This window comes from Channa argus, chromosome 21, assembly GCF_033026475.1.
Source record: "Channa argus isolate prfri chromosome 21, Channa argus male v1.0, whole genome shotgun sequence".
Lineage (NCBI taxonomy): Eukaryota > Metazoa > Chordata > Actinopteri > Anabantiformes > Channidae > Channa > Channa argus.
Genome location: NC_090217.1, coordinates 2701362 through 2717652, shown reverse-complemented (window position 1 = coordinate 2717652; position 16291 = coordinate 2701362). Strand labels below are relative to the sequence as shown.

At 37.2% G+C, this 16291-nt stretch overlaps 1 protein-coding gene across 1 annotated transcript; it reads left to right on the top strand.

The window, feature by feature from the left end:
- The first annotated feature begins 8463 nt into the window (after positions 1 to 8463).
- On the top strand, positions 8464 to 15764 carry LOC137106886 (tetraspanin-8-like). The gene is made up of 9 exons (XM_067490902.1): positions 8464 to 8624; positions 10064 to 10120; positions 11682 to 11801; positions 11967 to 12041; positions 12534 to 12629; positions 13030 to 13143; positions 13435 to 13467; positions 13564 to 13647; positions 14690 to 15764. The coding sequence occupies exons 1-9, from the start codon at positions 8565 to 8567 to the stop codon at positions 14777 to 14779; spliced, it is 729 nt and encodes a 242-aa protein (XP_067347003.1). The 5' UTR covers positions 8464 to 8564; the 3' UTR covers positions 14780 to 15764.
- The last annotated feature ends 527 nt before the right edge of the window (positions 15765 to 16291 follow it).

Sequence of the window (16291 nt, the reverse complement as noted above, 5' to 3'; positions counted from 1 at the left end):
CTTCTTGATGCTGAGTCCTAGTGAAACTTCTTCCTTTTACAGATGATGGAGGCCACTGTGCTCGTTGGGACCTTCAATGCTGCAGAAATGTTTCTGGATCCTTCCCCAGATCAGAGGTCTACACACAATTCCTTGGACCTTATGTCTTTGTCTGTGCTCTGACATGCACTGTTACCTGTGGGACCTGATGTACACAGGTGTATGCTTTTCCAAATCATGTCCACAGGTGGACTCACATCAAGTCTACAGGTCATTTCTACTGTGAACCACTGTGTATAGTAGAAATGACAATAAAAGCCACTTGACTTGACTTGAAGTTGTAGAAACATCTCAAGGATGATCAGTGGACACAAGATGCACCAGAGCTCAATTTCTTTCACATTGTTTGAGAAAAATAACAAATTTGATCCATAAAAAGGAAAAAGCCCTGATAAAAAAGCCGATAAAATCTGGCTCATAGTTCTGCAAGATGCGACTGATTTCTGTCAATTCGCACATTTTACTCTAAGCCCTCCCACTCACTGCCATCAAGAGTCAAATTAGTCCAAGACGCTGAAGTTAACATGTTACACTGATTCTTGGTGCCCGTCACTGACTATAGATCACATCATAGCTTTATATTATATCATCTCAGAATAGATTCTAAGGTACTAATGTTTATGTAATGCTGTCGGATCTCTATAGTTAATTTCTTACATTTTGAATAATTTATTTAAATTTAATTTAAGGGTTATGCAAACTTTTGCAAAGGTATAACTTTAATTATTTTTCAATAAGTTTTTTGACCCTTTGTGCAACATATCCTCCATCACATATGCAGCCACAAGCTTCATTAGCTCTTTGTTGGTTGCTATCAACGATAGTTTTAACCGATTAGCTTGTTCTTAACATCTTATGTTCTGACAAAATCAATGTAATGGGAATATTGGGTGGCTGTAGACCAGTTGTTAAGGCATTCATCTCAAACCACAGAGTCAGTGGTTAGATTCCCAGTCCCTCGTGGCTATGTGTCGAAGTGTCTTTGGCCAAGACACTAAAAAGCACTTTAAAAGAGAACAATTTACCATTTTCCAATATTTCCAGCTGCTGAATGTAGAAACTTTGATCGTCCACAAGTTGTTTTTGGAGGGTGTAACTGTAAAACTATTACTAAATTTTGTTTTTAACTTTCACACTACAAACAGAAACGTAGTTGGAGTCCAATGTGAAACAATTGTTATTGCTGTTGTTCCAATTAGTCACAATAAGATGTGAATGATGCCCCGACATTAGACAAGTTAAAAATGCCACGTTTCGCTCTTATTCATAATGGGCTTGCTATTTACCAAACTTAGCATTCTGATGGCATGTTCTTGTGAAGCGCCACCAGAACAGTAAAACTCTTCAATCGACTGGGCCTATACTCAGCTTCTGCCAAACACGTCAAAACAAACCTGCGATGCCTTCTTACAAACATGTCATAATTAAAGATGAAAGGGCCATCCCCAAACTGCTGGCACATTACTGTTATGTTAAACATTGCTATTCACGGAGGCTTTGCCACGCTGGAAAAAACACCAACCCAAAATAAAAGTTGGTGGGTGGGTGTAACACCTTTCGGCCCTACAGTGACATTTATTCAAATGTCTGGATGTAACCTCCACTACACTACAAGTTTGTGTTCCAGCATTGTAAGGTCTAGGTGGATCTAACAAAATGGCTCATGATTTACAAATATTAATGTTGATGCATGTCTGACTGTGATCAATTTAATACAGAAAATTACAATCACAGCTAAAAAGCAGAGGCATAACTTGCATCATAATAAAAAATGCTTTGAAAATGGTTGTTTGAGTTTGCAAGTCTCAGCTGTAAGATGGCTGTGTCTAACAGAGATATGTAGAGATGTCATTATCCAGTAACAGATCACATGTTAATACCAGGGGGGGAATGAAGCACTAACCTGATGCTTTACATGTAAACATTAGTCATGGTTCTTTTTGAAACTACGGAATTGTCCAACCACCTGATGCATGTTTTAGCTTTCACTCTCTGCCTATTTCAGGTTCACTTATTTTGAACAGCAGATATTGTAACCTCGCAGACTATTGCTTATAAACTATCTCACAACACAGATCTGGCAATAGTAAGATTTATTTTTCATTTCTGTGTAAAAAATATCACAATCCAGCTCAAGGAAGGACAAAGAGGGAAAGATGTGTGAGTTGCAACCAAGCAAAACATGAACTGAAAGCCACAATGGACACTTTCGAAAACTTGCAACAAAGAAAAGGGCAGGAATCCCAACCCACCAGCAAGTGGCACAGCCTAAACTTTCTAAAAGACAAATGTAAAAACATATATGACAGTTTTTCTTTTAATTTAGTAGATTTGTTTGTACGTATTTTAAGCCCCATAGCCATAGACAGCTCTCTGGTTTTCACGTTGGTTACACCTCTTAACTATAAATGCACCCTGAACAGGGCTAACTGAGTGCTATTTAATATTTGAATAATTAATGTCATATGACACCTGGGCAACAAAACACTACACACACAACCAACATACTTGGTTTTTATGAGTGAGTACTTCCAATACTTTTGCTCACATGAAAAATGGGTGGGTTCAAACTAAAGGTGCCATCTTCTAAATTGTGTATCAGGACAATTTGTAAATAGCTGGAAATCAAAGCTGAAATGTTGGTTTCTTTTCTCATATTTATCTTTTATGGTCAAAGCCAAATGTTTTTAGTCTACAGCAAAAATAAGAGTCTGCCTCACTGTTCCAATACTTTGAAAGGGGAGTGTACATACTGCATTTCCTAAAAAGCACTGATCCCTGATGTGTTTCATTTACGAGGTCTTAAATATTTTAAGTTGTAGACTATAAAAACAAATTTAGTATTGTAAGATGTTACACATGTGTAAACTATTGATGTGACTGCAACACTGAAATATGTATTCAGTCAGTGCGATCTACTGTAAATGAAGTGGAGTTTCTACTGCTGAAGTTCCGTCCTTATTATCTACCGAGGGAATTTACTGCTGTGTCTTTGGCTGATGTTTACATCCCCCCGCGAGCTACGTCCACGGCAGCACTCAGCAAACTCCATGACGTCATCAGCGCGTTAGAAACGGTTCATCCTGACGCTGTTTTTATTGTTGCTGGCCACTTCAACCAGTGTAGTTTACGGACTGTATTCCCCAAATACCACCAGCATGTGGACATTCCCCCCCCCGTGATACCAACACTCTGGATCATGTTTACAGCAACATACGCGGTGCATACAGGGCTGCAGCCCCCATCTCTTTGTTCCTGTACCCTGCTTACAGGCAAAGACTGAAACAAACATTATGAAGTGTTTCGAGAGAGCGGTGCTGGCCCACGTTCAGACCCCCTGCAGTATGCCGACCGGCCCAACAGGTCCACCTCAGATCACCATCCACTACTCCCTCTCTCATCTGGAAAATAAGGCTCATACCTAAGGATACTCTTCATAGACTACAGCTCCGCCTTCAACACGGTCGTCCTCCACAAACTCACCTTTTATTGCCTTTATTAAGAACTGCACTACCTCACCTTTCTTGCCTTTATTGCTCTTATTTTTTTATTTTATTTTAACTTTTATTTTACTTTACTGTGTGACATTTAGTGTGGACGGCAAAGTAAGAATTTCATTGTGCAGGGAAACATGCTTTCTGTCTGCGCATATGACAAACACTTTGAATCTTTGAATCTTGAATGTCTCGCCTGGTTTTCCATCAGTTTTTACCAGTTCCACAGGGTAAAAAAAAAAGTAAATAGCTCTACCGTGTGGACTATTGAACTTTAAAATAATCTGTAGATAAATCCAGAGCCAAAACATCACTGTCACTTCTTCTGAAACAAAAGTAATTTGGTTTCAGTTTTGCATGAAACTCGTATTCTATTGAAATAAAACTTAACTTCAGTGATAGGGCAACACAAACATGCTTGGGCAGATATTAAGGTCAATAACAAGAACCCATTTTGGCATATGCACACGATGCCACCGCAGAAATGATCATCTTTTCATTATTGACCAAAAAAAGTGCTAATATTGCGTGATTTTACAGGGGATTGGGCTCAGAAATGGAGGACAAAATATTGTATTTGTATAAAAAGAAAGGCAAAAGAAGATGAGTAAATCATTGAAGGCTCAGAGGAGTGTTAACATTTCACACTGAAAACTCATCCTGTGGATAGGTTTTTTATTGCAAGGTTGGATTTTTAGTTTTTAGCAAGTTTTCTTACTTTCACCAAATCCTCACCCACACACATCACTGAATAAATTCAGTAGCTACTCACAGCCAACCAACGCACACATTTAACCAACCACCAACCACAGAAGATGAACGAGTCACAAGATCATAAACAAGCAACATAATCGGCGACAGTGGCAGCTGTAATAAGTCAAAACTTATTGATACTTTAAACTTTTGTTTGTTTACTGCCCAGTTAATTGGCTTCACACAGTAAAACAGGTACAGAAAAAGAAAAAAAGAAAAAGAACGGGAGTGTGTGAGCCTGACGGTGCAGAAGAGCTCGTTTAAAAAAGCCACTTCAAAATCTCGTGTACATGTTCAAACAGCTGGCAACTGTAAAGGCTTAAGCATCAGGTATTCTCCACACAACTGTTTAGGTGGATACAGATGCAGCTGTAAAGCAAAGGAGAAGCCACAGTAAATAACTACTAATGTAATTTTTAGATATTGGTCATCTACAGTCAGCCTAAGAGATAACACATAACACATTAAACAGATGGCCAGCAGCTACTCTCTAACATAACAAACCTTGCGGTCCCAGAGCCACAAAGTGTACACAAAGAAAGACTAATCTCAAAGCTACGCAAGTTTCTAATGCATTGTTTGTTACAGAAATAGAAAAGAAAAAGTTTTGACAAAAACAGTAGGACATAAAGTAGAGGAGCGCGTCACAGCATTTCAGTCTGCTTGAAATTGTGCACAATTATGCTCGTTAAAGTGTAAAACTGTGATGTTTGACTTACTCTCATGTTCTCACGCACATGAGGTTGGATGCAGAGGTGCTTTCCACTTTCCTTTGAGCAGAAACTACCTCTTGCACAATTCCACCTGCCGTCAAGCTGCGCAGACGTGGGGACAGTGAAAAGAACAGGCCATCAGCAACACTTGCAGGTTGTGTAAACAACTTTTTAATATGACCATTTAACAATGAAGTTGTTATATGACGAACATACTTGCTAATTACTCATTACTTTCTGTACATGAAGCGGTAACTTGTGTTTACTGAACGTTCCACTGAAGAGATGAAACCATTTTAGAAATCAATCATTTTCATGTTTTCACTATTACAATATTTCACAGTCGCACATTAGTTAATGCACAACATTCCAATAAAATTCGGTTAATCACATTTCCACTCTCACACACACCATCACAAGATTATGTGCATCCTGACCTCTCCTGACAGCAGACAGCTGACTCCCTCACTCCACATCTTTTCATCTGTTTTGTATATTCTGTATGTGTACAATCACACATTTCCTCACATTTCGAATCAGAAGCTTTAGCAGCGTCGTGCCAAACACAGCGTGCACAGAAAGAGCTCTCTAAGAGCTCCACCATTCTTGACTTCCGTTTAGAGAATTATGTACAAGCTTTACTTGTGTTGATAAGCAGTCGTTACAGTGGCTTTCTAGTCAAAGCTGAGCTGTTTCTTAAATTAAGTTTTCGACTGTTAGACACTTGGGTTTCACTTGTTCGCAAGCTTGATGCAAACAAACTTTTTGCTGGTTGTTAGGGTTTGTTATATTTTTGCATTATATTATCATTATGTGATGAATTGCATTTCACATTGTCCTGTACTCATTTTACCAACGTTGTGAAAAGTGTGTTTATGTCATAGCTAGGACAGAATGTTGTAACACGTTCTTCTTTGCATACATCCTTAACTGACTTAACTGTATCTGGTGTTGTGTATCTGTTCAGAGCTCTCTATCTGCTTAACAACAACTTATTTTTATCTAAACGAGAAGTATTGTAAAGTGATGATTATGCATAAAGTGTCCAACCATATGAAGGCCCACTTGTGTCTGCTCTGTTGCTGCTTTCAATAAATGAGTTGAACAAGGAAGAGCTCGGTGGAGTTGGCTGAGTTTGGGTGAAGGGTTAAGTCACTAAGACCCCGCAGAGATCCAGTCCTACACGCCTCTGCAGTGTCCTTACAATCATCACCCCCCCACAACTCCCACATACATATTGACGGTGTTTGTTTCGCAACCAACTAAATTAGATAAACCAAAAAGGACCACAAGGAGTTAGTCAGGATAACAATGACAACCCCAAAACAAATGTGGAATATTAAATATCAAATCTCTCTCTTCTTAATCTCGGTTAGTAAATGACTTGATAAATGATCATCAATTCGATTTATTTTGTCTCACTGAAACCTGGTTGCAGCAGGAAGAATATGTCAGTTTAAATGAGTCATATTAATGATCATGTTCCTAGAAGCACAGGCTGAGGTGGAGGAGTAGCAGCAATCTTCCACTATTATTTGTTATCGTGCACCGTCCTCCAGTCCCTTATTCAGAGTTTTTGATTGAATTTTCTAAATTTTTATCCAATTTAGTGCTTAGTACAGATAAAGTCATTATAGTGGGAGACTTTAACATTCATGTAGATGCTGACAGTAACTGTCTCAGCACTTTGTTTAATTCACTCGTGAATAAACCCACTCACTGTTTTAGTCACACATTAGACCTGCTCCTTACAAATGGCATTGAAACATACATGTTCAACCGGTCAAAGCAGATGGACGTCCACCCTGAGCCTGGTTCAGCTGGGGGTTTCTTCCGTTAAAGGGAGTTTGTCCTCTCCACTGTTGCCTCTGGCTTTCTCCAGGGGGATTTGTTGGGTTTTCTCTATACAACTTTTCAGTCTTGACTTTATTTCTATAGCACCAATTCACTACAAAGTCATCTCAAGGCACTTTACAGAATGAAGTTAAATCAAAAAGCTGAATTATTCCATTTCATTCGCTCCAAGTTTTTGGTAGCATGAAATGGCAATTCTGTGTCTTACTGTCCTGCCTGCAACATAAACAAGTATCAGTGATAATAGGACCATGGTAAAATACTACTTTTTTAGTTATGAAAATGTTTTCACTTCCAAAACAGAAAACACAAATCAAACTCTCTCTTGTAAATGATAATGACAAACTGACCTTTCACAAACAGCTTGAGCTGACTGGAGGGTTAGGACAGCATTAAAAGCTTGCAAGACTATCAGTGCGGATGTTAATTCTCTCTGGACATACCCCTGGGACTCAGCCGTTAAACCTCTGGTTTTATGTGTTCTCATGCAGGCATTTACTGAAAAGCTGCTAATTTAAGACAAGTGCCAATGGTGCAGGACGCATTGCAAAAACTTGTTTAGCAGATGCTTGGGGACGATGTAATTAATTGACAGCCACCCATCAGGATGACATGTCTTGTGTTTGATGGACAGTTGCTAAAGTCACAGAGATAATTTATGAATCTATATGATCACAGGGACACAGAACAAGATGTGTTTTTTTTTCCTTTAAGAGAAAAAGCAGGTAGAAAATCAAAAACAGATGTCCTGTGTCTACTTCACGTCACTCAGCGGTTTGGTGGAGAAGCCATTCTTCTCTTTATTTCCCCATTACTCTGGATCTCATGCTTTGATTTGGACAATGTTTTACAGCCTAAAAACAGCCCACAAAACTCCGTATTTGTGACAATGGGCACTGCTCCTGTGCATTTTTGCTCTGTGAGGTAAGCAGGCAGGATGGATCTATTACATGGGGACCTACAGAAGGGGCGTGGCTTCCTACTTCAGTCCTCGTGTAAACACTTCATAGATCTAGAGCAGTTAGAAAGCACAGAAATGCAATGCCCACAATGCAAATTTAAAAGCTGTTGTAGGCCAAAATTACAAATCAATATAGCAAATAATTTCGAGTATAAACAGCTCCACCTTGTTGCGGAAGACAACTGTGTCCTACAACTTGTATAGTAAATGTGTTTAATCAAACACTTTTTGGTAACCTGTACATTCAAACAGACTTCGTTGCAGTGCTTTATTATACACATTTTTCTACTTTTACTGCAGCTCATGTCAACTACATTAAAAACCAAAAACATGTTTAACAATGCATATTTTAAATAATCCTCATTCTGTCTTTAAGGCCTGTATAGTCAAATTTTATTGCCGTAAAAGTGAAAGCTTAACGTACGTGTTCATATACCTACATTTACGGGCAGATCTCTTAATATAGATTTCAATTTACAGAGAATGTTTTTGTAATTCAGCCAGAACACTCAATGCAGTTGGTTATGATAAATTTCATTTTCTTGATTGCATGTGTTTGGCTGCAGATTAGATCCACCTTCCACAGCTCTGGGTTTCCCCCTCCCCACCCCACCCCACCCCACCCCACCCCCACTCATTCACAACATCATATTTTATCACATCCTACACAGCAAGCTGAACACACTGTAGTAGTACAGCCCAAACTCTTCACTTCTTCATCTCTAGAGAGCAAATAACTAAAAAGTGAACATGGGAAAAATTAATGGATGCCTCAAATGTATCTTTATTTTCTTCAATGTGCTGTTTGCAGTAAGTACAAACCTTTTTTTATTCCAGACTTTGTTTTTAAGTTTATATTTACGTATTTTGTTTAGTCCTCTGTACATCATTTAATTAGTTTAGCATTTGTGTTTGAAGCAACCTTCTTTCTTAAATGTATTCATTACACTTTCATGTTTAACAAATACCAAAGGCTTTTAGACTTTAGACTAGAGGACATTTTTTGAAAATAACACAAAACACATGCATTTAATCACAAAACTTTAAAAAAAAAAAAAAAAGTTTAGTTTATTACCAATAACCCATTAACTGCTATTATACCTGCATATACCAATATGTAGAGTAAGAGCAAAAATCATGAAACTAAATGTGCAAAGGATCATGTTCTAATTTTGAACTAGGACAACAAAGCAGTTTTAAATGTTTTAATCCATAGGGCATATCCTGTAAACTTCTGGCTTCCAGTAAAAGACCTCCTACCCTAAAAAGAAAAAAAAAAAAAGAAAAAAAGAAAACAACAAAAAGGCGGGGGGAGAGGGTACCCAGATACAAATCTCGGCAGCAGAGAAAGGGATCATATTTCAGTTTGCCCACCAACTCCCTTTTCCTGTCACTTATGGTTATTACTTCTCTTTTAGCTGGAGTTTTTACCCTTTGAACATTGACAGGAAAACTGAAATTTGAAGAGGCTCGTGTGTTTGAGAATCTTTTTAACTCTTGTTAGATAAAGTTTGAAGATTCTAACATTTAGGAAGATTGAAATGTGTCCAGGTTAAGGCATTAATTTTCTATGCAATCGTTTGCACTAGTCAACAGATGAAATTATCAGGTTTAAGAAATAAGCAGTGGTCAATTCTTTGGTCTTTGTCTCCATCTAGTATCCGAGTACAGAAATGATAGAAGCTCTACTACTGGACAAATGGGTTGAGAGAAAAACAAAATTTCAATCCGATTTAAATTTATTGCCTGAATTAATGGCCAGATTTTTACTTTAAACTTTAAGCAGTGATCCCTTTGCAATGCCCTACTATTTGGTGCCACTCAGTTTTATTTATATTATGAATCACTTTGTTCGATACGGCTGCATTACATTTAACTGAAATATACAACTAGCACATCGGGTTTTTTGCCAGCATTATGTAGTCAAATAGAAAATTTCCGAAACCCTTGTGCACCATTTCATACTAGTTTCACAAATAATCCTGATTCATGGCATATTCAGAAATATTAGAATCTTCACTAGAATTTAAATAAAACTGAGTTAATCTGGTCATTGCTTTTCCAAACAACATGTAAGTATGTAATGTTACATTACATCATCTTACAGGGTTTACAAGTGAACGATTAATTATTAATTTAGTTGCAATGTTTTGTTAATTGTGTGTCCTGGCTTTACACCCTTTAATTTAGACTTTTCCTTTTGAGAAAAGCAGTTCTTCTGTGTCACAACTGTTGTGATGTGTCCTTAGCTCTTAGGATGCCTGATGATACTCGGAGCGGTGAGAAGCACAGCCTACAGCACCCAGGTAAACAAATACAACTGCAAAGTTCAATGTTTTACAGTGTTTTTTTTCTTTGTCTTACTTTGTCAGATCAGTGGCAACACAGCCTCTCTAAAAAGAATGTGACTTGTCAGAATGAGCAGCCGATTTACTGCATTGACTCATGCAACAGTGAAAGAGTCAGACATAGACAAAAAATAAAACAGGTGTTTGAACCTTTTCCAGGAAGCATATCAATAAAAAAGGAAAAAAAAAAAAACAATCATGCAGAGGTTCTATTTCATGCTTACATTTAAAAATGTATATACTATAACCACCACCAGAGTAGAAGGATTTGAGTTATGGTTATAGCAGAAAATGATTAACCCGAGAATGTGATCTACTGTAATGGTCAGAATTAAAACAAAAAGCTGGTTGTGTGTTTGTTAAAATTCAATGTAATCCTGCATAGAGTGTACATCTGAAAATGCATATTGTATGTTTTGAAATGTTAAAAATATGGGGTGAGGGACTGTGTGTTTATAAAGGGGCGAGTAGCTACACAGATGTAGTAGAGGCTCTGATTTCTTTAATGCCGAACAGATGCAGCTCAAAGGTTTCCATTCCAGTCAGCTTTGTCAGTCTCAGAAAAACAGCAAGGGTCTGACAATAGTATTAGATCAGAAATCCTGAGGGCTAAACAAGATCTGTCTTCCTGGAACACAGCATTTTAACCAAATCAAATGTACTTTTATTTACTCCATTTCTGTTCAACAGTTTTCAGAAGACAAATAGGTTTTAGATTTCCTGCATGTTGAGATTCATTTTCAAAGACGTCGGACTTCAACTTGTTAATGAGCTTATAATCGATATGCATATAGGCTTGTTTGGCATTAGCCAAGATGATAATGGGCACAAATAATTAATTATTTTAATACACATTTACAGCCCATCATTTTTAGTTTTGATGGTATTATTATTATTTATTTATTTTTTTAACTGTGGCTCTGACTTGTGGACGGAGACCTACTTTACCATTTAGATGTTTCCAAAGTGGCTTACGAGCAGATATCAAACACCAAGGGCCGCTTGTGGTTTACTGTCTGGCAACACTTTGACATGTAGTAAGGTTTTGAAGAAGCTAGATTCAAACCATCAACCATGTGGTTCACTGCCAATTGAGCTCCAGCTGCTACCACTTTTTTTTTTTTTTTTTTTTTAATTTTAAATTAAGTTTACCCTGGCTAACCAGCTGTTCTCAATGTTGGCAGAGAGATGCAAAGAGGAACAAGAGATCAATTTCTCTTCTGTAGCAGTAAACATTACACTAAAGTAACTTGTGTCTATTGAAAGTGAAATAAATATGGTTTAATACATATAGATTATTGCTATTTAATGCATTTTGACTGTATTTTCAACATGTCACTGACTCTACAGGATCTACAGCTTTGAGTAGGTCAAAGTATCAAGAGGTGTAAAGTCAAGCATTTTTGCTTTTTCGAGGGTTGTGGTGACAACTCTACAGATGCAGAATAATGTCAGCCATATTATTTACCCACCTGTTTGGAGGACTGCATTAAGTCCCTGTCTGTGTTGTGTTGTGCAGATGTCTACAGTTGGGGGCGTGAACCTGGGCTGGAGTTGGGTGTTTGCCATTGGCATACTAGGGGTGTCCACTCTGGGAATCTACGCAGTCTGCTCCGAAAAACCTGTCATCATTAAAATTGTACGTACAATGCCAAACAATGGGCAGAAGTAAAAATAATCAAATTCTGAACTGTCTGTATTGTGTTGGGCAGCCAAGCCACTTAAACAGCAACAAAGCACTAAGACATGAGATCTTGATTATGATGATGATGATTCGTAATTATTTATACTGTTTCATTTACAGTTTGCAGGTTTTATGGGGTTTGGAATGATCATCATGCTGATCTTTGGCATCGTTGTCGCTGTCTCAAGAAATAAGGTCATCTATTGTCCATCCATCTTCATACCAACCAATCTGTTCGCAAACTTTCATCTCTTGATTTTAAACTCCTTCTCTTACACTCTGTATATCTCAGCGTAATAAAGTGCTCTCATGCTGATGTTCTTTAGTTTTTATAATCTAATACTAATCTTAATGTGGGTATTCTTTTCTGTCGACCTCTACATTTGCTTATAATATATGAAAATAATAATGTTTGCTCGAGCCAGTTAGTACCTTAAGCGAATGTTAACTTTCTTCTCTCTAGATATGTTCATTATTTGTCTAACTTGATGGAAAACAAGGGTCCTTATCTCAATGCCATTTTTTACTCATTTAATTCTAATATTCTTCTTCTCAGACTGTCTTCATGCTAATGTTGATGTTCCTTGTTTAACTACCATTTATCATCCGTATTGATTTCTGTCTCAGTGTTTACGCTTCCTCTGTTTCTCTCTTCCTTGATGCCAACATGACCCTCTTTAATTGCAGGTCAGAGATGGATTTCAGGACTCCACCAGTGAAGTAGCACAGAACTTCATGAAAGATGACGAAACAAGGCTTCTGCTTGATGGGCTACAGAGCAGTGTATGTTGTTCTCTGTACAATTAGAGCCTTTAAATGTAGTCTAGCTAAACACATACTCCTTGCAGGCTTTTCTAGGCTGAATGTTTACCGGGGGATATGGGGCTGTCTGTTTATTACATAGAGAAGATTAAAGTAATCACAAAGATTCTGTTTTTATTTTTTTAAGGCATAATAGAAAATAAAACCTTTACCAAATCATCTCACTGTTTTAAAATATGAAACTTGCTATGTAGTTACTTAGTAATGCAAACATTTTAGAAAGATTATGATGTGATATCAATACTTGGCTGCAATTATTTCTTACATTTTCTTCAGTTCTCTTGTTACTTCTTATTATTCATACCACATCATGAAAGAACAATTTTCATTGGTAAAAACTTGCTCTTTGTTGTTGTTGTAGCTCCAATGCTGTGGAATTAGCAGTGCTGAGGACTGGGGTAACAGCATCCCTGAGTCCTGTGAATGCAGGTCAACCCGTGGAAGTTTTACAAGTGGATGTAAACCCAAACCTCAGGTCGGTTTTTATTTTTTTTGAATTGTCAAACTACAATGTGATTAAGTAATAAATTAACTGATCCCAATCATATACAACTATAAATAAATACCACTTCATCACTAAATGTACCAAAAATTGAGTTTCAATTTGATGGGGTTTTTTTTATAATCTTTTTTTTTTTTTATAATTTCCATCTAGTAATACTCCTTTGTGTAGTATTGTATTTTCTAGTATTTTCCACAAGGTGACCATTGAACTGCTTTTCCTTGTTAATTGTGGTAACTATATGTTGCCTTTGTTTTCTTGCAGGGAGCCAGTGGTCCAGAGCAAATATATGCCCAGGTATTCAATTACTAAGCAACCAATTCATTTACTAGCCAATTTTCCAAAGGGCAAGGTCGTAAGCTAATTACCCCGTCTCCGTTTCTTCTTCCGCAGACCTGCAGTGAGTTTATCTACGGGCTGTTTGACACCATTTTTAGCATTGCCATGGGCATGTGCTTTGGATTTGCTGTCACTGCAGTAAGTTCTCCTTTGTTGTTACTTACCATGATCAGTAACTACACTTTTTCTTTAAAGACAGTTCAAGCTTTAAGGCCTGTTGAGGCGACATGTGGATCGTATCTTAGCCAACCATCGCATGTCTTTAGGATGAGTCAAAGTCAGACTGCACCGACTGTGTTAGGTTCAATCCCAGGTAATTCTAGTTTGATGAACATTGTCTCCCTTAAGGAATCTCAAACAAGTTCAAATGCCACTGAATTGCACCTATAGCATAACAACGACCTGATGACCGAGAATCTCTCTGCATAATGAACTGAGTTACTTGGGAGTGGGAGTAACGTGAAGTCAGGTGTTGACCAGTTGATCGGTCACCGATTAGTCAGCTTTGACCCTCTCATAGCTTTGCAGTAACAAATGTTCTCTTGGCATACTGGTTAAGCAATTGTGTCTGTATTAATTTGCCCTTATTCTGCTGTTTTCATCCATGTACTACATAAATTTGTGCTTTGTCACGTTGTCAAATGCACCTAAATTTCAAAGACCAATACAACTAGTAGTGCGTTTATGATTCACTCTGTAACCACTAGCAAAAGGCTGGCAGATCATAAAATGGTGAACTTGCTGCTATTTGAATACACTCAGAATTGAGCCCAGTGCTAATGCTGCAGTTTAAAGACTCTCAGGTGAACTTTGATGTGCATTTTTTAGACAGAACAAGGGCTGTAAACTGGTATCGCTCACTTCTTTAGTGTAGTCAGATTAAAAAAATCCTAAACTCTTCTTTCAAATCTTCATTTGGCATTTTTAGACATAACTTGAAACTTGGCTAAGTGTTGACCAGTGCAATTTTAAGGGTTAAAAATCATGATGCAACACATGCAAACAACTGTTGTTCACACATCCACGACACATAATGAAGCTCAATAGATAATAGCTAATTTTAACCAATGTTTATGGCTCTTAAAAGACAAAGTTCAAACTTCTGTCATGTCCACTAGTTTTATAAATTCATTCACAGATTTATTTCACTACCACCATCTGTCTGTCTTCTTGTATCTAGCTGCTGGGCCTGCTGATCTCCCTCCTGATGATCCATCAGGTCAAAAATGCTGACATGGCAGGAGCATCCATGGCTATGAAGGGCTACTAAAGGGAACGCTCCACCACTGGCCTCTAACCTATAACCTCTGCACTGTAAAAGGAGGATTTAGTGGTCGATACATGACCATGATACATTTTTTTTTTAAAGAGCAAAAGGGAAGGCTGAAGACAGCGATGTTACAAGATTTTATCTAGGAAAAAGTCCTGCCACTTGTCATTTTTGTCTTTCTATTGAACTCAGTATTTGATAAATAGCCTTTATTTTTTGTGAATTATATATCTTTTGTAGTTTCATGATATGCAATATTGTCATATCCTTATCCTTGTCATATCATTTCTGAGCAAAAGCTTTTCCATATCTGACTGAAGCTCTGTTAACCCAGTTTTCTACTCTGACTGTAAAAATAGATAAGTTTAGAATAATTTTTATATTGTACAAGATTAGTAATGATGTAACCCAATCTAACCTGCACTCACAAAAACTCAATTACTTTTAGCCTTCATGGTAATAGCAAGAAGCAGTAACATACTATGATTCTATTCATATCTAGTGTCATATTTTTAAAAAGTTAAAACATTATATTTCTGTCAAAAGTGAAAGCACTGATTATTTTTGTTTACATGGTCAATATTATGGACAAATTCCTAAAAAAGAAAAATTTAAACCTACTTGGGTTAAAATGGCCAGAAGTGCAAATGATCTGATTTTCCAAACTCTGTGTATGTATACAACAGCACAAGCAACAGTCATGTAAAAGTAGAATGATTCACGGGTCTTCTATCATCCCATTCATCAAAAAGGCACTGTTCTATATGATTCAATACCAAACAGGACCTGGCAATTTCAAAATCAATGTAAGTTTTTATTTAGTTGGAAGCAGATAAAGCACTGACCAAAAATGTAATCAAATACTGAATAGATATACCAGTGTTACTTTACAAGAAAACCTCCTCTCACACGAGTGTTTTATGTTACTCTGGGTCTATTTTGTACTATGTATTCATTTCATAATAAACTTTTCCATAAATTCTTACCTTCTTTTTATTTGGATATGATCTGCCCGTTAAATTAAACCAAGCAGTTTTAGGTCCTAAAGGAAGCCCCTTGAGAGCCTGAAGAGAAGGTGGGGCTATCAAAGGGCTAAGTGGGGGCTGAGGGGGTTTATAGTGGAATGAGGGGTATAGAGAATAGGCAGAAGTGCCATTGTGCACTAGCGAGAGTTTTATTTGAAGAAAAAAAAAAAAAAAAAAAAAAAAAACAGTAACAGGCCACAGTGCTCTTGATTTAGACCAATTTTGACCAAGTTAGTTTGAATCTATGACATTTACAAGGTATATTTCTAGATTTTCCAATCCATATGAATTAATATTTTTACTCATATTTAAAATTGATTTGTTGTTGCAAAGTAGTGGTAAATATATTTAATTTCTAGGAGGCATCTGCATTAGGAAGATGGCATGATGATGCCAGTATGTATAAAAGAATAATGCAAAAAAAGTAGACTGGCATTAAAAACACTAGACCACATATGGTGGTGGCTTGTGATTGGATCGCAAGCAG

What these genes read in the sequence shown, in the direction of transcription:
- LOC137106886 (XM_067490902.1), top strand. Translation starts at nt 8,565, where the DNA reads ATGGGAAAAATTAATGGATGCCTCAAATGTATCTTTATTTTCTTCAAT. An exon ending in GCACAGCCTACAGCACCCAG is followed by an intron (nt 10,121 to 11,681) that starts GTAAACAAATAC and finishes TGTGTTGTGCAG; the next exon opens with ATGTCTACAGTTGGGGGCGT. An exon ending in GATGTAAACCCAAACCTCAG is followed by an intron (nt 13,144 to 13,434) that starts GTCGGTTTTTAT and finishes GTTTTCTTGCAG; the next exon opens with GGAGCCAGTGGTCCAGAGCA.